The sequence below is a fragment of the Microtus pennsylvanicus genome, chromosome 2 (assembly GCF_037038515.1).
Source record: "Microtus pennsylvanicus isolate mMicPen1 chromosome 2, mMicPen1.hap1, whole genome shotgun sequence".
Lineage (NCBI taxonomy): Eukaryota > Metazoa > Chordata > Mammalia > Rodentia > Cricetidae > Microtus > Microtus pennsylvanicus.
Genome location: NC_134580.1, coordinates 96,905,531 through 96,930,868, shown reverse-complemented (window position 1 = coordinate 96,930,868; position 25,338 = coordinate 96,905,531). Strand labels below are relative to the sequence as shown.

The 25,338-nt window shown below is 52.4% G+C and overlaps 1 protein-coding gene across 6 annotated transcripts; it reads left to right on the top strand.

Annotated features, from left to right (window-relative positions):
• The first annotated feature begins 4,252 nt into the window (after positions 1-4,252).
• On the top strand, positions 4,253-25,338 carry Plcb2 (phospholipase C beta 2). Of its 6 annotated transcripts, none has more exons than XM_075961780.1 (32): positions 4,253-4,637; positions 8,810-8,887; positions 9,490-9,558; positions 10,210-10,350; positions 10,486-10,565; positions 10,639-10,692; positions 10,795-10,870; positions 14,571-14,671; positions 14,784-14,950; positions 15,043-15,189; positions 15,307-15,464; positions 15,695-15,777; positions 16,026-16,110; positions 16,792-16,966; positions 17,034-17,143; positions 17,251-17,347; positions 17,964-18,048; positions 18,160-18,284; positions 18,795-18,949; positions 19,485-19,649; positions 20,245-20,344; positions 20,999-21,103; positions 21,632-21,726; positions 21,953-22,043; positions 22,269-22,313; positions 22,441-22,651; positions 22,741-22,906; positions 22,998-23,074; positions 23,163-23,258; positions 23,745-23,802; positions 24,395-24,481; positions 24,835-25,338. In XM_075961780.1, the coding sequence occupies exons 1-32, from the start codon at positions 4,554-4,556 to the stop codon at positions 25,036-25,038; spliced, it is 3,570 nt and encodes a 1,189-aa protein (XP_075817895.1). In that variant the 5' UTR covers positions 4,253-4,553; the 3' UTR covers positions 25,039-25,338. The 6 variants fall into 6 exon arrangements, with proteins under 6 accessions (XP_075817895.1, XP_075817896.1, XP_075817897.1 ...); XM_075961781.1 differs by having other exon boundaries at positions 4,328-4,637; positions 21,968-22,043; XM_075961782.1 differs by having other exon boundaries at positions 4,466-4,637; positions 21,971-22,043; positions 24,835-25,176.

Sequence of the window (25,338 nt, the reverse complement as noted above, 5' to 3'; positions counted from 1 at the left end):
CACACTTGAGACCACCACCCAGGCTTCTTGAGCATAGACCAGGTAAGTTTGATCCAAAATGGCACTTCAAAAGGAAACATACAGTCAGGAGTGGTGGTCCACACCTTTGATCCCAGCGCTGGGAAGCCAGAGGCGGGTGGATCTCTGTGAGTCCAAGGCCAGCCTGGTCTACAGGGTGAGTTCAAGGATAACCAGGGTAACTAGGGTTACACAGAGATATCCTGTCTCAAAAACAACTAAGACAAAAGCAAAAACCATACCCGAGACTGTTCTTTTCCACTTTGAAGTTCCAGATGGTTCTGAAGTCCAGAGGCTTGGGAGGGGAGGACAAGCAACATCTTACTCCTAGAATTCTAGAGAAGTTTTATTTGCTCACTATGTATTTTTGAGGCCAAGTTGTGGCCAAGGTTGCCTTCAAACTTGTGATCCCCCACTTCAGTCTCTTGGGTATTAGATTTACCATTATGTACCACTATGCCTGGCTACAGAGAACTCTTTTTTTTTTTAAGACAGTCTCAACTCTGTAGCTCAAGCTAGCCACAAATTGTGGCAATCTTCCTGCCTCAGCCTTCTGAATTCTGAGAGTACAGGCATGAGCCATACCAGCTTCGAAAGGCACTTGAATCTTCCTGGTTGTCTAAGAACCTTGGCACCTGTTCCATCTTGGTCCTTGCCTCTGCTCCCACTCTGCCTTCAGCCCTGCAGTGGGCAGCTAGTGGGGTCTCAGCTGCTACACAGCTGTACACAGCAGTAGCCCTGGTCCCTCATTATTGGGTGCGGCTCACCAGCTGTGGTGGCTGAGCTGAGATGCTCACGGGAGGCTGCCATTGGTTAATGATTTGAGCCCCAGTGCTCATAACTCCCCGAGTTCAGACAGCTTGGAGACAGCAGTTTCAGGACTACAGCTTGGAGAATCTCTAATTCAGCTTGATCTGGGAAGGGGTTTCAGCACCTGATTCATACAAACAGTGGTGTGTGTGTGTGTGTGTGTGTGTGTGTGTGTGTGTGTGTGAGAGAGAGAGAGAGAGAGAGAGAGAGAGAGAGAGAGAGAGAGAGAGAGAGAGAGAGAGAGAGGAGAGAGAGAAAGTCAGTCAAGGAAGACACGTGGAAAGAATAACATGTACAAAATTGTTCCTTGGTAGCTATGGGGTGTTAGCTCTTGGATCCCCTGTATGCAGCAGAACCCCTTACATAAGACGGTGTAGCTTTTGCACATTGCACATCTTTAAGCCATATCTAGATCACTAATGCCTGATATGATGTAAATGCCACATAAATAGTTGTCCTATTATTTAGAGAATAATGGCAAGGAAAACATGTCTGCATAATCAGTAAAAATGCCACTTAAAAAAAAATATCTGTGGTTGGTAGACTCCACAGATGAAGAACCCATGGATTCAGGGGCTAACCACTCTGAGGAGGAATAAAAAATACTGACAGAGTGGTACGTGCCTGCACTTCCAGAACTGGAGAAACTGAGGCGGGGGGGGGGGGGGGGGGGTGTCCTAGGTCAGGCTGTGAGCACAGGAAGTTGGGACCTATCCTTGGAAGGCATCTGTTGAGCGTAAGTTCTTTCCCCACAGATCTCACATGTCAAATTCACATGGGCTCACAGATGACGAATCTATCCGCAGACTCCTGGAGCGGTGGCTGAGCCCACCCCTTTCCCCAGCAGGCGGGGGCATCCCTAGAAGGTGGGATTATTCCCACTACAGGTGAGAAAGATGAGGTGCAGAAGAAGGTAAGTATCACAAGATAAACTTTGGTAATTGGCTGGGTTCATAGAGGAGTGTTTGGAAAACGGGTTCCAGAGGGTGCATCAACTGACCCGACTCTATCTCAGGAGCAAGACAGCCATTGGCCCACAGCACACAGTGGGTCTTCCGCTCCTGACTCCCGCTGCATCGGGCAGGACGATCATCTACTTGGCTGGTAACTCTGCGTCTGGAAATATGAGCTCAGTTCAGAAGTTTACTGTTGGACTTCTCTGGTGAGCAGATTGGAAATTCAGGCACCCCATGAGTTCTGAGCGGCACCGACAGGCAAACGCCGGGAGTTGGGACCTAGGACCCCGCCCCCCGCAGCCCCCTCCCCGACGGCTGTTGATATGAGCTCCTTTCCTGTCTGCAGCCCACAGCTCCTTTAAGTCAAACTCAGCATCACAAATGACACAGATCTACTAGCAGCTTCCTGGAGCGGTTAATTCCCGAGTCCGCCCCTTTCCCCTGCGGGTTCGGCTTTCGAGTGCACCCAGCAGGGGGCATCCTTGTCCTTCCACTGTCCACCCTGGGGGCCAGATTGGCCTGCTGCCAGCAGTGCCTTCCAATCAGCGATGCCCAGGAGTCAGTCCAAGGCCAACTGCCCCAAAGTATTCCCGTGACTTCCTCCTGCCACAACTAGTCTACTATTATTTACATTGTTTTTCTTCCTTTGTCTTCCTTTGTCAACTTAGAATTAGAACTTTAATGCTTCTCTTTCTTTCTTTTTTTTCTGGCAGAGTCTCTAGCCTGGCCTAGAACTCCAGACGGAACTCTAGCGGTCCCCTAGCCTCAGCTTTCCAAGGAGCTCTGACTACACGCATGAGCCACCATGCTGAGAAACCTATATGCAGTTTTAAAAGAGGAAACCTCCTGTTCAGTAAAGGTCTTTCAAGTGACTCGCCATTCCTAGCGCTGGCATCAGGATTTGGTAGGAGACTACAGGCCTTCATTGAGGTTACCCTTGGGAATCCCAGGACCTGTCCAGGGATGCCATCAATGGGTGAAGATTCTGCGGGCTTGGGGCCTGGGAGTGAAGGAGCAGAGCCCAGAAATCATTGAAAGAGGAACAGAAACATCCCTCCCTTCTAGGCCTATGGCCGCAGGCAGGACAGGAAGGAGGAACTTGGATGTGGGGGCCAGATCCCTTGCAGGTGACAGGTGTAAGGCTTTGGGAAGGGACAGGGATTTCCCTTGCAAAATTCATTCAAACAGACAGGGAACCTGACCCCAGGGAGACAGGCAGATATGCAGGGGCTCCCAGGAGGCCCCCAGGAAGGCTAAAGGGAGAGGGCAAGGAGAGACATTGAGGGAGAGGTTGGAGCACCTGTTACCTGTAGGAGTTTGGAAACTATTTCCTGGAGCCTCATTTAGCTCTTGTTCTAGGCTCTGCCCCTCTGGTCTTAGAATTGCTGTTCTGGGGACCATTTCTGAGCTAGCTTTCCCTGAAGTGTTCACTACCCCTTTTATTTCCTTTTTGAGACAGGCTCTCTTGTAGTCCGGGCTGGCTTGAACTCCTGATCCCCTTCCAAGTGCTGGGACAACTGGCATGTGCCACAGCCCTGGTTTTACCTTCTATTCTCACTGACACTAACTTGCCCATCTCCGCTGCCCTCCCTGTGCCCATCCTGAGCCCATCCCCACTCTCCCACCTCGGCTCTGACCTGCAGAGGTGATTCCAGGGCAGGGGGAGGGCCTCCAAGCTGGCAGGGTGGCACAAAGACCACTGATGGGACCTACTGCAGAAAGCCAGGGCCTCAGAGGGGAAGGAAACCATGGGTAGAGCTTCTAGCCTCCCCAGCTGGGCTGACATTCGATAAGAGTGGGTTAGGTAAGAGGAAGTGGCTGGGGCCAAGCTGGGCTGGGACTGAACCTCTGGGGTAGATAGGGACAGTATGAGGATCGTGACACCCTGAGCAGGGTCTAGAGCAGGGCTGTTCCTGCCTTCCAGAACCTCTGGCCCCCAGAGTTCTTGTGTGTGGGACAGAGCACTCGAGGCAGGCTGGTGGCAAAGGGCTTCTCCAGGCTGTGTAGGCAATGAAGGCTTTAAGGCCTTCTCTGAGAGGCTCAAAGGCCCAGAGAGCCATCGTGGGTGAGGGGCATATTGCTTCACCTGACCCTCATTTTCATTGGGAGGAAGCGTTGAGAAAGAGGAGCTGGGTGCTCGGGTAGCTTTGCTTATTCAAAACCCTCGATGCCAGCTGGGCCTTGGCCCATCCCTGACTCCCACCTCCAGTGTGCTCCCGCCCTGCTCTGTGGAGGACCCTCTTCCTAGAGACCTCTCTGTGTTCCACCTCATTCCAAGGCTCTAGAACGGCATCTCCTACTGTCCAACGCCTCGCATCACTCTCTCCCAACCGTTTTGGGTCAAATCTGAGAGACTCTCCTTGTAGCGGAGGCCCTGGCCCCAGAACTTCTAGACCGCATGACCTGCCCCTCAGTTCACAGCAGCCCAGCTAAGGAAGCCCAGAACAGGAAGTGCGGAGGCAGAGGGTGGGGAGGGACTCCCAGGAGAGGAGCCCAGCCCCCTGGGCAGAAGAAGCTATAGCAGCCCCCTATTTCAGACAGAGGAGGAGGCTCATTTACAAGGCAGATCGACCAGATCCCTGCCTGAGGCTCTGAGTCCCGCGTCCAGCCACTGCCACCCTGCAGGCTATAAGAGCATGCTGACTTCCGGACCAGTGCCGGGCGGGTGCCCTGTGAGCCCAGTCTAGCTTCCCCTCCTGTTCACCCTCCTTCCTCCCCTCCTGTCTGCTGGTATTTGCCCAACCTCTCCAAAGAGGGACACTGGACATCATGTCACTGCTCAACCCTGTCCTGTTACCCCCTACCGTGAAGGCGTATCTGAGCCAAGGGGAACGCTTCATCAAATGGGACGACGTGAGTAGGGATGGGCCCTGGGGGTGGTGGGTGCTGGGTAGCTTGGGTGCTTTGCAGGACGGGTAGCTTGGTTTATGTCTCTCTCCCAGCATCCAGGCGCCTGTGTGGCTTGGCCAGGCAGCTGGCACAACAGCCTAGATAAACAAGTCTGGGGTGAGGGTGGTGTCCTTGACTGCTGCTGGGGAGCCTATGTGTCTGGGAACGAGGAGATAGACTGTGTGCCTGTGTGTGTGTTCATGTGTGTGTGTGCGTGCGTCTGTGTGTGTGTGTTCGGGGGGCGGGGGCACAGGAGCAGAAAAGGTAATCTCTTTGGACCTGATCTGCCCTTTTTCAAATCCCTGAAGGTTTGTTTCTAGTAATTTCAGTGTTGGCAGGGAAATACACACACACACACACACACACACACACACACACACACACACACACACACACACCGAGCCTTGCAAGGGCAAGAAAAGAGGTCAGCTGGGCCCTCTTCCCAGCCCAGACACCCCAAGTTTGCTCTGGCAGAAGGCCCATAACCAGTTCAACCACCCCAGTCCGCAGAATAAGATGTGTCTTGTCCCAGGGAAGCTGTTACTCTGGGGGGCAGTCACAAAAGGGCTGCGGACCCAGTTGGAAACTTGGGGCTAAAGGTTCTGGAGCATGGAAAGGAAGCTGCTGACTTCTGCTTCCCCTTGGTGGCTCAACTCAGCCTTCTACTTGCTACTACCTGTAAGTTGTCTACAGGGAAGGGGGAGACGGCATTGTACCCCAGTCTACTGAGCCTGCTCCTTCCTAAATGGCCTCTGGTCCTTCTGGGCCCTGAAAATGCTGCCACTAACCACAGCCTCTCATGATCTACAAATAAATAAATAAATAAATAAATAAATAAATAAATAAATAAATAAGACTGTCCTTCAGGGAGGCTAGGCCCCCTTAAGAGGGCTCTAGACTAGCCTTAGGAAAGCTTGGGGTTTCCAACAGCACATGGCATTCGGGAGGTCACCTACAAGTATTACTTCAGCTCCCTGCTCATCTGGTTCCTCTGTTGCAATAAGGGGAATATGAGTTTAGAGCCTTTGGGGCCATGCTAGGTTAAGGCATCTGGTTGCTCAAACTGTGGGGATGATGCCCTGGGGTGAGATGTTTTCTGTTTCCCTAGAAGTGTTTTGGTTGGTGTGGCGTGGAGCTAGCATGGTGGTGACGTGGAGGTGATGGGGCATGTCTTAGGAGCCTATGGAAGGAGAGAGGTGACTCACAGTGAAAAGTGAAGTGACTACTCTCAGTTCCTCTGGGCATTGTGTATAACCTGCGTGGCCAGTGGGTCGCTAGAGGTAGGGAATGCTGTGTGGCGCTCCTTCTCTCTCTCTCTCTTCCTCGTTCTCTCTCTCTCTCTCTCTCTCTCTCTCTCTCTCTCTCTCTCTCTCTCTCTCTCTCTCTCTCTTTCCCCAAGCCAGAGCACTGTGTGATCTCTGGATCCTGACTTGCATGAGCAGGAATATCCCAAGCCTGGTCTCAGGACACATGACCCATGAGCCTGGTTCTGTTCTTGGGTTGCTTTGAGCCAAGTTAGTCTATGACAGGGATATATAGCCCACTAGATTGATAACTGTAGTGTAAAGGATACAACCACACCTGACTCTGTTTAGTCTCCCATGGCCCCTTCAAAACGGTTTTTAGAGGGAAAACCTCTCCTAGCTATGGGAAGAAACTCAGCAAGCTATCAGACATGACCTTCAGCCTTGGACAATAGTCCCACGGTCCCCACAAAACCCAGTCCTGTTCCAGAAACAAACGAGAAGTGAAACTCCAACCTTGGTTCAGCATTGTGTTCTACTCTCCTCCTTCCAGGACTAGGTGAGGACAACCGCAGGCTCCCTAGGAAGGCCGATGGTGGGGTTCTCAGCTCCCTAGGAAGAGCTGATGGTGGGGTTCTCAGCTCCCTAGGAAGAGCTGATGGTGGGGTTCTCAGCTCCCTAGGAAGAGCTGATGGTGGGGTTCTCAGATCCTTAGGAAGGCCGATGGTGGGGTTCTCAGATCCCTAGCAAGGCCGATGGTGGGGTTCTCAGATCCCTAGCAAGGCCGATGGTGGGGTTCTCAGCTTCCTAGGAAGGCCGATGGTGTGGTCTCAGCTCCCTAGGAAGGCCGATGGTGGGGTTCTCAGCTCCCTAGGAAGGCCGATGGTGGGGTTCTCAGATCCCTAGCAAGGCCGATGGTGGGGTTCTCAGCTTCCTAGGAAGAGCTGATGGTGGGGTTCTCAGATCCCTAGGAAAGCTGATGGTGAGGTTCTCACCTCCCCAGGAAAGCTGATGGTGGGGTTCTCAGCTCCCTAGGAAGGCCGATGGTGGGGTTCTCAGATCCCTAGGAAGGCCGATGGTGGGGTTCTCAGCTCCCTAGGAAGGCTGATGGTGGGGTTCTCAGCTCCCTAGGAAGTCCAATGGTGGGGTTCTCAGCTCCCTAGGAAGGCCGATGGTGGGGTTCTCAGCTCCCTAGGAAGGCCGATGGTGTGGTCTCAGCTCCCTAGGAAGGCCAATGGTTGGGTTCTCAGCTCTTTCTTTTATAGGTCCTTCTAAGTGGGACACAGGGAGATGTGGGGGTTCATTCTTGAATACACGTTGTCAACAACTGACTGGAATCTCTAAGCCTGACAGACCTTAAAACTTATTCTTCAAAAGACAAGATCTCCTGAGTCAATTGGGAGTGTGGGGACCATGGGAGAGGGTAGAAGAGGAGGGGAGAGGAAGAGAGGGGAGTGGAGAAATATATATAGCTCAATAAAAACAATTTTAAAAAAAGAAAAATTATGAAATGCAAAGTCCCTCCAATAAACATCCAGAAGTTCAATCTAAAAAACAAAATGACTTATTCTTCCTCTGGTAATCTTTTCCATGGTTTTTGGAAAATCTGTCTTGGGGCTCACTTGTTTGAAATCTCACGATGCCTCTGTTCAGGGGACCACCCACAGTTCCATTACCAGTTTCTTCTCGGTGAAGCACTGGACCCGTCACCTATCCCTCACCCATGAGTCCACTTTGGGTCCAGCAAATACACCGCTTGCTGCCCAGCAAGTTCTGAGGATGAACTCTCACCCCAGAGGACCACAAATGGCACTCAGAGGCAACCCATCTGGCACCTGCTGGGTTTCCCAGTCTCCTCTATTCCACACGAAAGAGTCTTCAGGTCAGAGAGTGCTGCTCACCTTCCCACGGGAAGGAAAGAACCCAGAACTCACTGTACAGCTTTCCAAATCAGCCATTTGACAAAATAATTCCCCCATGCGCTAACGACCTCTAGTGTGGGGACCTTTCTTGTATCATTTTCTTGGCAGACCCCATATTTGGTCTGGTGCATCAGCAGCAATAATCATGGATTCTTGGAATCTTCAGATGTAATGTCTTGTTTGTGTCGGCAAAGACTATAAAATAGAAGGTGGCCTATGTACTCTGAGGGGAGTAGGAATTCAGAAGGCCAGCTCACTCATTCATTCGTGTACCTGTTCTGCACACTCCAAGTTCAAGGCTCACTGCTCCAGGGTCTTTGAGCTCATAGGGATTTCCCAGGTGTGACTTTACACCTGGGAACCAGTTCCTGACCACACACTCCATATATGAACAACAACACAGTTCAGGAAAAGCCTTTTCTGAAGGAGCGAGGTGTGGGCTGGCCTTTGGAGACAGTTCAGACTCTGAGTACTTCACTATGGAGGTGGGAAGGGACTTGGAGTCTCTCTGGGTTCTTTGGATGGGAGGGGTAGGCCGTGCACACGGTTGGATGGAAGCGCCTCTGAGGAGCAGATCTGCTGCTGGATTGTACAGGGCCTTGGCTGTGCAAACTGGAGTTCAAGTTCTTGGCTCCCACTGGGCCAGGCTTTCTGGGACAGTAGCAAGGAATCTTAGGGAGAGCTTTGGTGGAGTCATGACCCTTGAGAACACGGAGAGACAGACGCATTGCTGGGGTCCAGAACACGGAGAGATAGAGGTGTCGTTGGGGTCCAGGAAGTGTGCCACCTCTCCTCCACCTATTCTATCTCCCATCCTCAAGGCCTCCCCCCTACACACCGTTATCTCAGAGAACGACAGGAAATGTCTTCAAGTTCCTAGGAAGGACACGGTCTCTGTCTGAATCCTTGGCCTGGGCCAGGGAACTTGGCCTGAGATCTCCAAGCAAAGAGCTGACCTTTCTCTCTACAGGAAACTTCAATTGCCTCCCCAGTTATCCTCCGTGTGGATCCCAAGGGCTATTACTTATACTGGACATATCAGAGTAAGGTACGATTCTACCCAACATGGCCCTCAGCTCTAACTGAACCAGCGAACTCTGCTAGACCCCTGGTGGCATGGGGGGGCATGGATATAGGGGAGCAGAGAGTGGCCTGGGAGAGAAGCTTCTGGGGTTCTCATGGGCAGGGGAGGGAAGCTGCAGCCACCTGGCTCCGTGGCTGCCTGGGACCTACTCAGCTCTGAGTTAGTATACTAGCCCTGGAGAGAGTGGGGAAAGACTGGTTGCTGAGCTGACAGATAATGATGTATGGGGAGCTCCAGGTCATATCAGAGCCCAGCACTCAGAGGACAGGCTCAGCGGCCACACAGAACAACAGAAGAAGGCCTGGGGGATTCTAGGGTGGAAGATGGTGCAGGCTGCAGCTCTTATTCCAGAGAAGGACTGGGTCAAGGAGTAGAAGATCCCCATAAAGGGAGAGAAGCAGAGAGCAGGAAGGGAGGGGAGGGTCCAGATAGTCTGGAGGTGCTTTGGCGTAAAGAGAAGGCAGCAGCTAGGACCCGGAAGGGGTGTAGAAGCTCTTGCCACTCCGGTCTTCATTCTCAACTTGATTTCTGTGTCCCCACCCTGCTTTGCTGGGAACTGCTGCCAGGAGATGGAGTTTCTGGATATCACGAGCATCCGGGACACTCGCTTTGGCAAGTTTGCCAAGATACCGAAGGTAAGTGGGCCCAGAAGCTGCTACCAGTCGCACAGAGCAAAGAATATGTCTCTCCTGGGGGTGGGGTGCCCATCTGTGGGACCAGGTGACTGGGTCCTGGGCTGCTGGGCAGCAAGGATTCTAGCTCAGGCCAAGGAAGAACGGTGTGGTGGCTGCTGCTCAGCTTGCCTGGGGACTGAGCGTGAGAAGCAGGCACAGTGGAGATGGCAGGGATGGAGGAGGAGCCAATCCCTGTCCCTAACTATGCCATGCTGTCTAGGAAGTGTTTCTTCTACTCATTGCTCCCCACTGCTTGGTAACTGCTTTGCCTACATTTTCCTAAAGCTGGTAAGAAGATTGAAGCGATTAACAGTAGGAAGCAGGATTTCCTGAGTTAGGGAGCTAAGAATCTTTCCTCAAACAAAATTCCCAGAATTCCCAGGTCCCACTGTCTTAGCCAGTCTCTTCCTATGGGCCTCCCCTTCCCATGGCAGTTGCTGGAGCTAGGGGCAGGGGGATACTGAGGCCTATGGTTCCCAGTTCCTAGGTTCCACGGCCATTCTGTCCCAGTGGCCTGCAGTTCAAGTGGCAGATGAGGAGATAAAGGAAAAGACCTGTTGGGCAAGACTGAGAGCTCACCTCTGACCCTTGCTGTGTCCTTGCTTTCCTCAGAGCCAGAAACTCAGGGAGGTCTTCAACATGGACTTCCCAGATAACCACTTCCTGCTGAAAGCCCTCACGGTGGTGTCGGGCCCTGACATGGTGGACCTCACCTTCCACAACTTTGTCTCTTACAAGGAGAACGTGGGCAAGGTGCACTGGCAACACATGGGTAGAGTGTTGGCACTCGGGACAGCCTGGCCCTCCTGTGAGAGTCACCGGCCTGGGCCGAGGGACTCAGGGGCACCTGTGCTCAGGAGTGTGACTTCTTGGCTGTGTGTTCTGCAGGACTGGGCCGAGGATATACTGACTCTCACCAAACACCCGATGACAGCCAATGCTCCCCGCAGCACTTTCCTGGACAAAATGTAAGTACCTGCCTGAGCTCAAGGGGTTGGCTTGCCGGCCCCCAGCCTGAGGGACTGCTGTCTCTCCCTCCAGCCTGGTGAAGCTTAAAATGCAGCTCAATCCGGAAGGAAAGATTCCCGTGAAGAAGTGAGTCTCTTGAGTTTCCCGCTGGCTGTTGCCCAGCTCCCCAGGCCTTCCCTTCCTAGGCAAGACTTCTCTGCTGCCTGGGACTTTTCTTTGCCTCCTCAGTTTTTTCCAGATGTTTCCTGCTGACCGCAAACGCGTAGAAGCTGCCCTCAGTGCTTGTCACCTTGCAAAGGGCAAGGTGAGTAGTTCTCCACCCCCAGTCAATCTTCTGATTCTCGCTCCCACCAGAAAACAACAACAACAATAACAACATGGGCAGGGATAGTGATGGTAGGGAGAGCACCACTCTCCCGTCAATAGCTCCCATGGCATCACTGTCCCGTCCATCAATAGCTCCCATGGCATCACTGTCCCGTCCATCAATAGCTCCCATGGCATCACTGTCCCGTCCATCAATAGCTCCCATGGCATCACTGTCCCGTCCGTCAATAGCTCCCATGGCATCACTATCCCGTCCGTCAATAGCTCCCATGGCATCACTGTCCCGTTCGTCAATAGGTCCCAAAGCCAATTAACCCAGAACCTCTGGCTGCTGACACTAGGCGTAAAGGTGGGAGCAGGGCAGGCGGGTGCGGTGCTGGGTTCAGAGCCGGAAGGCCGGCCTCCAGGAGTGCTGCAGGGCTTGGGACAGCAGCAGACACTGCAAGTCTTCTAGCCTTGGAATGGGAGTCGGATGCTCTCATCGTCCGGGAGCGAGATGGGGTCAAGAAGGACAGGAGACAGACCTTGGGATCTGACAGTTCCAGGAAGGGACCAGCTCTGCAGGGGGAGAGGAGCAGGGCCAAGGGCGGAAGCTGCCAGGGCACAGACTTCAGCTCAATTCAGAAACACATTTCCCACTTCTTTTTAATTAAGCAATTAATTTTTAATTACAAGTCAGAAGCAGGGTCACCCCATGAGATGTCTTATGTGATTTACCAAAAACAGAGCTCTCTGGGTAGATGCGGCCCATGGCCAAGGTTCAAACCTGGCTGTGGGAGTGGTGTTAGTCCTCAAGCCCTTGTCCACCTTGGCCAGTGCCCTTGTGTAATTACCACCCTCACCCCGTGAAACATTTCTCCCTGCAAGAATTTAGGGCAGTAGAAATGAGTGAAACTGAGACTCTAAGCATCTATCCTTATGAGCCACACGAGGAATACTCCCTTAGAGGTCCAGCTTCTACAGCACTGATGACCCCACACGTGGCCAGTCACCCTGGAGGCCAGGCTGAGGCAGAGGAGAAGGTGGGCTGGACTCCTGAGGTGGTTCTTACAGTTTTTACCGCTTGCCTGAATCTAGTAACACCCGCCCATCTTCTTTCCTGAGCCCCCAATCCTAGCTGTGTCCTTCTTGGTCTGCTTCCTGTGTGTCCTTATAGAGGCCACTGACAGCTTCGGAGGCGGAGCTGGGCTGCGGGAGACCCTCACCTCCCGGGCAAGGCTCATGTTGATTTTCCAGTGCGGTTTATTTTGTTTTCTGGAGAAACACAATGAAAAGCACAAAGTCTGTGTGCACTATCCGCCTGCTTCCCTTTTTTATTTTTGCAGATTTTCTGTCTCTGGATATTTTATGTCAAGGGACTCATACAATCTGTGGTCTTTGATTGGCCTCTATCCACTCCGCACCGTGTTTTTAAGATCTGTCCGCATGGTAGCATCAGCGCTTCTTTTTTTTTTTTATATTGCAGTATTATATTCCATGTTGACAGAGACTTGGTTTCTCTCCACTTTGGGGCTATTATAAATAATGCCTCTCTACGCAATTTGACATGATTTTGCTTTCAGCCTTCTTGGATACACACATTCAGGTGAAATTGCTCCGTTATAGGGTGACTATCTTTACCATTTTAAGGAACTGAAAAACTTATCTAGAGTGGCTGCACCATTTTACTTTCTTACCAGCATTGAATAAGGGTTTCAATCTCCCCGCAGCCCACCAACACCGCTACTGTCTGCCTCTTGTTTATACTATCCTAATGGGAAAGACATGGTGTCTCATTGTGATTTTAATTTGTATTTACTTAATAACCAGCGATGTGTGAACATCTTTTCGTGTACGTTTTGATTGTTTCCACATCTCCTTTGCAGACACATCATTTTAAATTTGTCGTCTACCTGTAATTTAAATTTTTGTATGCAAGTGTGTTTATGGTGTATGCATGTGTGTATGCGCGTGAGTTTGCACATGTGTGGAGGTTGAGGTAGATGTCAGGTGTCCTCGATCACTCTCCATCTTACTTTTTATTTTTGTTTTTATTTATTTTTTATTTTATTTTATTTTATTTTTGAGACAGGGTTTCTTCGTAGCTTTTTGGTTCCTGTCCTGGAACTAGCTCTTATAGACCAGGCTGGCCTCGAACTCACAGAGATCCGCCTGCCTCTGCCTCCCAAGTGCTGGGATTAAAGGCGTGCGCCACCACCGCCCGGCCATCTTACTTTTTAAAGTTTTATTCATTTTTCAAATTGTGTGTGTATGTCTGTGTGAGGATATGTGCCCAGGAGTGCAGCTGCCCTCAGAGGTCAGAGGCACAAGAGCCCTGTAGAGCTGCAATTTCAGGCAGCTGTGAGCCATCTGATGTGGGTGCCTAGAATCGAACTCAGGTCCTCCAGAAGGTCGCTATTGGCTCTTAACCATTTAGCCGCCTCTCCACTTTCCATCTTATTCTTTGAAAGGCATTTATTGGCCCTGGAACTTATGTTTGACTGGCTGGCCATCAGCTTCAGGGATCTGCCCATTCTCAGCCCTGGGGCTACAGACCACACAGCTGAGACCAGTGTTTACGTGCTGCTGGGCATCTGAGTCAGGCCCCCATGCTAGCTCAGCAGGTACTTGAACAGTCAAGCCATCCCCTCACCCTTTGGGTTGTCTTCTGGTTGTTGAATTGTCACTTAACAGACAATCGGTTTGTAAATATTTTATCTCATTCTGTGGATTATCTGTCCTTCTCTCTTTTCCTCCCAATCTCCCTCCCCTCTTTCCTTTCTTAGCTCAGGCTAGCCTTCAGTTTCTTGATGATATCCTTATAAGTGTACATATTTTAAATTTTGAAGAAGTCAATTTTTATCACTCTGTGTGTGTCTCTTGGTTTTCCCAATTACTTGTGTTTTGTTTGTTTGTGTGTGCATGGTTTATGTATGTGTGGTGTGTGTGCATTTGTGTGTATGCATATGTGTATGTATGTATATGTGTGTGGTGTGTGTGCATCTGTGTGTATGCATATGTGTGTATGTATGTGCATGTGTGTGGTGTGTATGTGTGTATGTGGGTGGTGTGTGTATATATGTGTGGTGTGTATGTATATGTGTATGTGTGTGGTGTGTGTGCTTATGTATATATTTATATGTGTATGTATGTGGTGTGTGTGTGTGTGTGTGTGTGTGTGTGTGTGTGTGTGTGTGCTGGGTCTCATGCATATTAGGCAAATACTCTGCTACTGTTGAATTGTTTTATTTCTCCCTCCAGATCTGTCAGGTTTTTCTTCTCATATTTCAGGGCTCTGCTATCAGGTGCATATTTGTTTATGTCCAAACAGTTTCTTCAGATAATTTGTCCTTCACTTAGGAAGGGAAAAAGAAAAGAAAGCCTGGTACTTGGACAGGAAGGCAGCGCGTCCTTTGCTTAAGACATTTTATCCTCTTTAGTTCACGCTTCCTTCCAATCCCGTTCCAGCTACAGAACTAGCTAGCCACTATCCAAAATCATAGCCAAAGCAAGCCAGCTAGCTGGTACTGAGGCCAGACGGGAAGCCCCTTGAGATGTGTGTGCCCTTGCGATTGCTGCCTGTGTAGCTTGAGGACTCTCTCTGACCAGGCCACCTTTCCCAGAGCTGGGGGTAGGTTGTGGTGAGTGTTAGCTCTGAGCAGCTGAGATAAAGTATAACAAGGTGATGGTTCTTCCAGAATGACGCTATCAATCCTGAGGACTTCCCAGAGTCTGTATACAAGAGCTTCCTCATGAGTCTCTGTCCTCGGCCAGAAATTGACGAGATCTTCACTTCTTAGTGAGTTCCTTAGGCTGGGCATGGAGCGGTGTTAAGGAAGGCAGTTCCTCCCTTCCAAGAGAAGAACCTCTAGGTCCAAAGACAACATCTGTGCCCCTCTCCCGGCCTGCAGCCACGCTAAAGCTAAACCCTACATGACCAAGGAGCACCTGACCAAATTCATCAACCAGAAGCAGCGAGACTCTCGCCTCAACTCCTTGCTCTTCCCACTGGCCCGGCCTGAGCAGGTGCAGGCCCTCATCGACAAGTATGAGCCCAGCGGCATCAATGTGCAGAGGGGTGAGGACCGAGGAACCCCTACTTCCTGTAGTCTCATCCTGCCCTGGGAGCCAAGCTGCAGCCGTGACTGCTTGCTGTCCACTGTCTCACAGGCCAGCTGTCGCCAGAGGGCATGGTCTGGTTTCTCTGTGGCCCAGAGAACAGTATGCTGGACCACAATGCACTGCTGCTCCACCAGGACATGACACAGCCCCTGAATCACTACTTTATCAACTCCTCCCACAACACCTACCTGACAGGTGGGTCCTAGGCTCTGGATTCTCCACAGATGCTTGCTCGCGGGACAGACTGTGAGGTTGTGAGGGGACTAGCCTGGCTGAGAGTGACATCCTCACACCTTCTCTCCACCCGCTCAGCTGGCCAGTTTTCAGGCCTCTCCTCGGCTGAGATGTACCGCCAGGTGCTGCTGTCTGGCTGCCGCTGTGTAGAATTAGACTGTTGGAAGGGAAAGCCCCCCGATGAGGAGCCCATCATCACCCATGGCTTTACCATGACCACAGATATCTTGTTCAAGGTGGGTCTTGGGATATGGAGAGTGATTGCAGTGGAAGGTGCCGAGGAGAAGCCTTCTGAAGTTAGGGGAGTGAAGCCGAGGGCAGGGACTTCTCTCTGGAAGGCCTCAAGCTTCTTTGAGGCTACAGGGGCTACCTAGTTTCACGCCTTTGCTGAAACTGAGGGAGGCACTATGGGGAGGGGCAGCATAGGGAGGGGAGACCCTCTTTACAGAGTTTCTTTTCCCCCCAGGAAGCAATCGAAGCCATCGCAGAGAGTGCCTTTAAGACCTCCCCCTATCCTGTCATCTTGTCATTTGAAAACCACGTGGACTCGTGCGTACCCAGGCCACGTCAGCCTCATTCTCCATCTGCACCGCAGCCTCTTGCTGAACCCCATCCACACTGTCCCGGGCTCTTTGGTCTCAATACAGCCTCCTTTAGGACTTCAGCTTCTCCTTCCTGTGTCCCTCCCTCCCCTGCTTCCTGGGCCCCTGATCTGAGCCATCAGGGCACAAATGATGGGCAAGAGAATTGGCGCTAAGCAACTAACCCCTGCCTTTACTTTTGCTCACTGCTACCAGACCCCGCCAACAGGCTAAGATGGCAGAGTACTGCAGGACCATGTTTGGAGACACCCTACTCACGGAACCCCTGGAAAAATTTCCTGTGAGTGCAGTCTTGAGAGGGGGGCATCTGAACCTGGGGAAAGGTGGAACCGGGTCAGGAGGGGAGAGACACTTGAATTTCTTTGGTTGGATTGTGAGTCTGGGCTCCTGTCACCTACCATGTGTCAGAGAGTATGCTAGAATTAAGGGTCCCTAGTGCTGGCATTTATCAAGAAGAAGTGCCCAAGGCAGGAAAATCTCAAGTTTCATGCCATTTGGGGCTGCATAGTGAGACCCTACCTAAAACAAACAAACAAACAAAAACCAAACAAGACAAAATAAAACAAAGCCAAACTCTTCCATCGCTGCCCAGGTTTCTGACCCTCTTTCCTGAAGAGATGGACAGCATCCAGGCCAATTACAGCCAGCGGTTGCTATGGGAAACTGTGCTCCAGAGTTAGGGGATCAGGGAAGACTTCCTGGAGGGATGTGATGGTTAAGGTGAAATCTGGAAGCTGACAAAGGCTCAGTGAGCACGGGGAAAGCACATTCTAGTCAGAAGGAACGGGTAAAAGAGACATGACTGCCAAGGAACGGGTCATTTTGGTCAAGTGGGAAATCATGACCCGAGAATGGTAGGAAGTGAGCCAACAGACAGGTCCACACCAGAGAGACACAGTTTGGAGTAGCGAGCACACACCACAAAAGAGGCAATGGTGCCCACCCTTTCCCCTTTCCACAGCTGAAACCTGGCATCCCTCTGCCCAGCCCTGAGGACCTCCGGGGCAAGATTCTCATTAAGAATAAGAAGAACCAGTTTTCTGGTCCAGCATCCCCCAGCTCCCCTGATGAGCAGAAGCCTAGTGGGGAGGCTGAGGGCAACAGCCCGTCTAGTGTCCCCATAGAGGACGACACAGGTGCGTGAGCTACAAGGATGGGATGGGGTTTGGGGAGAGTCAGCGCTAACAGAACTGTGTGTGGCAGTGTGGACCGGTGAGGACCGGACTGAGGCAGAGGAGGAGGTGGACGAGGAGGAAGAGGAAGAGTCAGGAAGCCTGGACGAAGAAGAGATAAAGAAGATGCAGTCGGATGAGGTGTGTGGGGACAGTCACTCTGCCATCTGCACTGTGATGCTCTCCAGTGGGCATGGACTGCAGTCTGGGTGCCACCACTCAGAGTCACGCCCCCACTTGATCTCTAGGGCACAGCAGGCTTGGAGGTGACAGCTTATGAGGAAATGTCCAGCCTGGTCAATTACATCCAGCCCACCAAGTTCATCTCCTTTGAGTTCTCTTCACGTACGTATGTTAGTACAGGAAAATGGGGGAGAGAGAGCAGGCTGGGATCAGGCAAGGGCTGCCCTCATTCAAGAGTGGCCTGGTGAGTGGGAGGAAAGGAAGGGGGACCTGCCCCCTCCTTGCACTAAGGTCCTTGTCTATAAATACTCAGTGGAGGAGTCAGACAAAGGGCTTGTTTAAGTGGCAATGGCTCCCAGCATCGGACTGAAGAACTTGGCAGCAGATGGAATGTTCTGGAGTGTGTCAGTGACAGGCAGGTCGTTATGACAGGCCACCTTAGCCAGGTCTGTCTGGGGCTTCTGGAGTTTTCTAAACTTTTGCAGTTCCCAGGCCTAAATTATACCAAATGCTGCCCCAAGTCTAGGAGCCCCAGTACTGGAGGTAAGAGTTACTGGGAGAGCACACCTTTAATCCTAGCACTGGGGAGACAGGCAGGTGGATCTCTGAATCAGAAACTACATACTGAGTTTCAGAACAGCTGGGACTCTACATAGAGAAACCCTGTCCAGAGAGGGTGGAGAGAGAGAGAGAGAGAGAGAGAGAGAGAGAGAGAGAGAGAGAGAGAGAGAAAGAGAGAGAACAGCCTAATGTGGACCTCCCCTCCTCCCTGGAATAGAGAAGAACAGAAGTTATGTCATCTCTTCCTTCACGGAGCTCAAGGCCTATGAGCTGCTCTCCAAGGCCTCGATGCAGTTTGTGGAGTATCCTTGAGGCTTCATCAGCCGAGGTCCCTGGTGGGATGGGGCTTGCGGGGCGGGCCTGGGGTCCTGCTGGTACAAGTGGCCTTGGCCAGATCCTATACTCAGCAACAGCTACAATAAACGCCAGATGAGCCGAGTGTACCCCAAGGGCACACGCATGGACTCTTCCAACTACATGCCCCAGATGTTCTGGAATGCTGGGTGCCAGATGGTTGCCCTCAATTTCCAAACAATGGGTAAGAGCCCTCCTAGACTCAGAGAACCCTCCCCAGGCCCTGCCTAGCCCATCTTTATCTCTTCCCTGGGGGATCTTTGCCGCATACTGAGTATGGTGTCTGGGTAGGCTCTGGGAGCTTGCTGTGGTATTCGAGCATTTTGGGGAGGGGAGCATTCCCTCATGCCTGGTCAGCTGTTCATCTATCAGAACATACACCAGCCACCAAGGCTGGTATGGGTTCTAGCTGCTCTGTTTGGCTGTGTTTCTGGAAACACCTGTGCCAGCTATCCCAGGTCCACTGCAAGTTTGTAGCCCAGTCATGGCATTGCTCCTTGCTGACTCTAGGCTGAGGACTCCCTTCCTGAAAGGCTAGATACCCCCAAGGACCTGGGATGGGACATGAGAAAGTCTCACCCTTGTGATCTACCCAAATGTCCCCATTCCCAAGGCAAGCAAGGTTTGAAAGCATTGGAAAGAGCCTGAGAGTGGATCCAGGCTCCATCCTCCTCACTGTGCCCTCTCATTGCAGACCTGCCAATGCAGCAGAACATGGCACTGTTTGAGTTCAACGGGCAGAGTGGATACCTCCTGAAGCATGAGTTCATGCGCAGGCTGGACAAGCAGTTCAACCCCTTCTCGGTGGACCGCATTGATGTGGTGGTAGCCACCACCCTTTCCATTACGGCAAGGCCCAGGGCTGACCAGCGGCTGGGAGGGCTGGGCTCTGGAGAAGGAAAGCCTAGAAGCCCACCCCTCTGCCCCAACCCCCTTCCCTGATATCCTGAAGACTTCAGCCCCAGCCAGTTCGTGCAGTAGCAAGTTGCCTTGGAAACTGCCTCCTCCTCAACACTGGAGTCTGCCTCTTGGTCCCCATGGAAACCAAGGGAAGGGCTAAGGCTCCAGTGGGGGAGGGGAGAGGGACTGGTCCATGCTGGGCAGCAGGAGCCCAGGCTCCAAACCAGGGGGAAAATGTTCCATTGCTCCCTTCTTGTCTGAGGTGGCCCACCTCTCCCCTGAGTGCCAGAAGCACTCAGGTCCTTAAAGCTTGGCTGTCAGTCTTGAGTCACACAGCTTCTATTTGATGGCCAGGGCTGAAAGGGGACTTTCTTAATACCCACAATAGGTACTTAGTCCTACGGAGACAAAGGCCTGTCTTTGTATTAGGAACCAATCTAAGCGGGGTACCTAATGCTGGCCTCCCCTGGGTCCTCACCCTTAGGTGATCTCTGGGCAGTTCCTGTCAGAGCGAAGTGTTCGTACCTATGTGGAAGTGGAAATATTTGGCCTCCCAGGGGACCCCAAGAGGCGCTATCGCACCAAGCTGTCACCTACTACTAACTCCATCAATCCTGTCTGGAAAGAGGAGCCCTTTGTCTTTGAGAAGGTGCTGGGGAGGGGGTTGGCACTGGAGCTTGTCCCTAGTTCTCGTCCTTTGCTTACAGATAAGAGGAAACAATGGGAGGGGGGCTCCTGACCCACCATTTCCTCTCTCTGTCCCTCTATGGCTTTCTGACTTTCAGATGTCCCAAACTCAAGTTCATTAGGGGTGTGTGTGTGTGTGTGTGTGTGTGTGTGTGTGTGTGAGTGTGCGCGCGCGCGCGCCCGAAGGCCGCATGTCTGCTGGGGGTAGAGTGTGTACTCATTAGGAATAGGGATGGAAACATGAACTCCCTACCCAGTGTAAGGGGATAGTGAGGTTCTTTTGTCTGCTTGGACACTGGTTGGCAAAGCTGCCAAGGGCTATTTGCATGGGGTTCACTGTCCTGGGCTGCATATCAAGCCCTTTTCCCTGTGTGAGCCTGGCACAAACTGTAAGATGCCTGTATGTGCCATAGGGCATGGCTTCCGCCTATCCTCACCGTTCTGGTAAAGCTGCCAGGTTCTCATCCTGGCTCAGAGACTTCTGGAGACAGCAGCGAAGGGAAGCTAGGGTCCCCTGTGTCCACTCCTCAGCCTCTCCTGTCATAAATTACCTCTAGATCTTGCTGCCTGAACTGGCCTCCCTAAGGATAGCTGTGATGGAAGAAGGGAACAGATTTCTTGGACACCGAATCATCCCTATCAATGCCTTGCGTTCTGGTAAGGAATGGACCTCTTAACGACCTGCCGAGACTCTGAGACGAGACCAGTATCCTGTTTAGAGGTTGGAGCCAGGGGGCTTCAGGCAAGGTCTCTGTGGCCTCACCATCTTGTCTAAGGAGTAGGACAGGAATGCTTTCTCCAGGAACCTGACCTGTGGGAACTCTGCCCACCTAACAGAATGCCCAAGCTTTTTTGGAGCCACTGTTACAGATTCCTGAGCAGCTGGCATCCACGGGCACTTAGAATGTGTGAGAGGAGCTGAGGAGGTGGCTCAGCGGGTAGAGGCACTTGCTGCTAAGCCTGATGATCTGAGTTTGACCCTGGGCCCCACATGGTGAAAGGAGAGAGCCAGTTCCCACAAGCTGTCCTCTGACCTCTGCACGCGCCTGTGCTTGCGTGCGCGCACACACACAGTAAATACATTAATAAAAACGTGTGAGGAGCTTACAACACATTCTCATAATAAACACATGAGGCAGATGGATGAGAACCCAGAGAGTTAGCTTAACCTGCCCAAAGTCACACCGTAGGGAAGCATCGCCTTAGGCTTAGAACCCTGGCGTTTGACTCTAAAGCCAGACATCCTAAGTGCTGTTTGTGTGCAGTCCTGGGCAGACTTACGGCTGCCATACCCCTCGTTTTGTTCAATAGGATACCACCACTTGTGCCTGCGCAGTGAGAGCAACATGCCTCTTACCATGCCTGCCCTCTTTGTCTTCCTGGAGATGAAGGACTATGTGCCCGACACGTGGGCAGGTAGGAGACCTGTGGCATTCCAGGGGCCCCACCCACACAGTCCATTCGCTCTCCCTTTATTAAGCCAGTATCTCATGGGGAACAAGAAAGCGTGGTAGGCACGCTGAGACAATGGGGATGTTCTATCGGGAACTCACCAAGGCCAGCTGGCCTGGGTCTGAAAAAGCATGGGATAAAACCGGACTTGCTGAACATAGTGGACAATGAGGACTACTGAGAACTCAAGAACAATGGCAATGGGTTTTTGATCCTACTGCACGTACTGGCTTTGGGGGAGCCTAGGCAGTTTGGATGCTCACCTTACTAGACCTGGTCAGGGAACCCTGATTGCTCTTTGAGCTGATGAAGGAGGGGGACTTGATAGGGGAGGGGGGAAATGGGAGGCGGTGGCGGGGAGGAGGCAGAAATCTTTAATAAATAAATAAAAAAATAAAGATGTACATTTTCAAAAAAAAAAAAGCGTGGTAGGCAGATCTTTCCAGGTCCAGCTTCATATGTACCAGGCTGGTTGTGTCCTGTGCTTCCCAGATCTGACTGTGGCTCTCGCCAACCCCATCAAGTACTTCAATGCCCATGATAAGAAGTCTATGAAGCTCAAGGAGGTGACAGGAAGTCTGCCTGAGGTCTGTGTTACCTAGACTACTGCCAAAAGCCTCCACGGAGCTGTGGGATGAGTGGGGAGGGGTGAGTGGGGAGGGGCAGCTTCCCCTGCTCAGGAAGAGGGGTGTTAGAGCCGCCTTTCTAACAGGCTGTCCTCCCACGAAAGCCCTCCACAGAGCTGAGGGATGCGTGGGGAGGGGCAGCGTCCCCTGCTCAGGGAGAGGGGTGTTAGAGTCGCCTTTCTGACAGGCTGTCTTCACCCAGAAGCCCTTCTCATCCGTGATTCCTGTTGCCAGACAGTCCAATGGGGCTTCAGTCCCGGCCGGCAACGGGTCGACAGGTAGGTAGTTCCAGGTCCACCTGCCTGGTGGATCGCTCTCCACCTCTCCCACCGCACTCATAGTCCCCCAGGGACTAACGTTTTCATCTGGGGAGGTAAGATCCAGGTCTGGGGCCTCAGCACTAGAAAGGGATAGCTGCAGAGGGCGCAAACTGCAACCCTGCAGGAACCAAACGGAGGTGCCTTATCCAAGGCACCTGACAGTCCGATCCTGCACTCTTTCAGCACCTGGGGCCAAGGCGAAGGAGGAAGCTACCAAAGAAGTGGCAGGTAAGGCCTGCTGAGCTCTGTGATCTTGGGATAGGATCTGGGAGGTGGGCCTGGAACCTTGCAGGTGGGGCAGCAGGGCAGGGAGGAAGCTCTGGGCAGCTTGACGCCATAGCTATGTACTTGTCAGAGCCCCAGACAGCTAGCTTGGAGGAGCTGCAGGAACTAAAGGGCGTGGTGAAGTTGCAGCGGAGACATGAGAAGGAGCTTCGAGAATTGGAGCGGCGTGGAGCCCGGCGCTGGGAGGAGCTGCTGCAGCGTGGCACCGCACAGCTGGCAGAACTCGGTGCTCCAGGAGCTGCCTGCAAGATCCGCCCGGGGAAGGGTTCCCGCAAGAAGAGGTAAAGGATTCAACGGTGTTCTAACCCCGCCCCCCCCCCCTCGAGTATTGGCTCCTGGCTCAGGGCCTGTTCCCACGTGTTTTTCACAGGATCCAGCCTTGTGAGGAGACTGTCGTGGTGGCGCCTAGCGAGCTTCCCGAGGCTGCGGACCCGCGCGTGCAGGAACTGAAGGACAGGCTGGAGCAGGAGCTGCAGCAGCAGGGCGAGGAGCAGTACCGCTCGGTCCTCAAGCGCAAGGAGCAGCACGTGACCGAGGTGTGGGCCGTGGCGGCGGCAGAAGCAACCGACCCCACCCCTTCTGCACTGTCAAAGGCTTCTCACTAAACCCGTCCTTTCTCCTTCGTAGCAAATCGCCAAGATGATGGAGCTGGCCAGAGAGAAACAGGCTGCTGAACTCAAGACCTTCAAGGAGACCTCAGAACTGTGAGACTGCCTCCAATGGCCGCCTGTTCCTCCCTCCTGGCAAAGGCTGCAGCTCACAGAATATCTCCTTCTCTCTGTCTCCCTGCAGTGACACCAAAGAGATGAAGAAAAGACTGGAGGCCAAGAGGCTGGAACGGATCCAGGCCATGACCAAAGTCACCACAGACAAGGTGGCGCAAGAGAGGTAAACCCTGAAGGAGAGGCCCAGCTGAGCAGATCCTCCTCCAGCTGGAAGGGGGTCTCCCTACAAGGGATCCTAACTTGCTTCTCACAGATCTGCCTCTCTCTTGGCCCGTAACACGTTGGTGGGTCCCCCTGCTGTATCTCTGAGTCTCCCTTGAGCAAAACACAGATGCCAACGCTACTTAAGCTGAGAGAGCAATGGAAGGGAAACCGTGGGCAAAGAGGGGAGATGACACCTGGGGACAGCAGCCTGTCCACTTAGGCGTCTGTGCTCCTGACCTGTGTGCACTCTGGAGGCCTTAAAGTCAGTGTGTTTTAGGGAGGAAGTAGGTAGGCCCCAGGGGTCCCAGTACCACCCCCTCCATCTTCCATGCTGGTCTCTCTGCTTGTTGCTCCTTCAAGAATCGAGTTCTTATTTGTCGAACCCTTAGGACTCTGCCCCTCCCCCCAGGAGGGTCACTATATAAAACTCCAATTATATCAACAGGCTCAAGAAAGAGATCAACAGCTCCCACATCCAGGAAGTGGTACAGACTATCAAGCAGGTATGTAGGGCTGTATCCTTCCCAGATACTCTCCGCATAGGTGTGTGTGGCTATGTGGGTGTCCTTCCTTGGAGCCCTTATGGCTTGTTGTCCAGAAGCGTCCATGCAGCTATGAATGGGAGGAAGTCCTCTGAGGTCCTAGCCTGTATATACAGGCTGGGGTGCCAGTCTGAAGGGAACTGTCTGGAAAACATGTGTTAGCCAGTCATGGAAGAATGAGATTGGATGGGGTGGGTGAGGAAGGCTTCCTGAGGTGCTGTGGAATGGAAAGAGGAAGGACAGCTCTGTTAGAAGGGACCTCATGCTCCTTCCCTGGGCATCGCTGACCACAGGAACAGACCTTGTACCTCCTGTGGCTTGACCTTGTGTCCGGCGCGGAGTATGCCAAGTGCCTCCTGTGATTGTCGCATGTAATCCTTCACAGTCCCTGGAGCCAAATACTATTACCTCATTTTACAAATTGCAAAAAACAAAAAAACCAAAAAAACAAAAACAAAACCCTGCCCAGGGGTTAAGGAATTTGTCCCGAGTCTCACTGCTGGCTAGCTGAGATTAGAACTGGCTTCCAACCTAGCCTTTAACCCCTACCCAGATGACAGAGACCCTGGAGCGGCACCAGGAAAAGCTGGAAGGGAAGCAGACGGCCTGCCTGGAGAAGATCCGGGAGCTGGAAAAGCAGGTGAGAAGGATCCCTGTCCTAGCCCCAGTGGAACCCAATGAGCTCTAGGGTAGGATGGGGCCCAACCCCAGTGGCTCTGGGCAGGAGGTGAGGGAAGGGGACCGTCACATCTGACCAGTGGGTCACAGGCAGGTTCTCATGGTGTCCCGGGGCCCTTTCAAATGAGATATCTGTATGGGTTTCTTTGCTTGATCTTTCTCCTGGGAGGTTCTCTGATGGGCTTCACTACTCCCATCTGCTCCAGTCTCTCAGGAGCTCTGAGTAGACTAAGTATCTTAGTACTCCATAGGGTTGGGGGTGGGGTGGGCAGGACCCCTTCCTGACCTAAGTAGTGGGCCCTACTGTTTCTTCAGTTCCAGGAGAAGGCGCTGGCCGAGTACGAGGCCAGGATGAAGGGCCTGGAGACTGAAGTAAAGGAATCAGTGAGGGCCTGCTTCAAGGCCTGCTTCCCCTCTGAAACAGAGGACCAGCCTGAGAGGGCCTGTGAGGCCTCCAAGGAGTTGTGTCCACAGGAACCACTCACGAACAAAGCAGACACCCAGGAGAGCCGCCTCTGATGCCACCACCTCACTCAGACATTTTAGCAAGGATGTCCACACCCTTCTCTGAAACATGGTTCTATTCCCTTGAAGAAAAGGACCCTAATTAATACTCGGGGGCCATGGGAGCCTGTGGCTCCCTTGGATGCTGTAGCCCCCTTCTCATCCAGATGAAGGCAGGAAGAACAGACCACCAGGACAAAGAGCCCACTTGGAAGCCAAGTCTTTTTCTAAGGTGGCTTCTGCTGTCCATCCCACCCATAGTGCTATGTACCCATTGAAGGCCAAGAAGCCTGGGCCAAGAGAGAAAAAATTGGA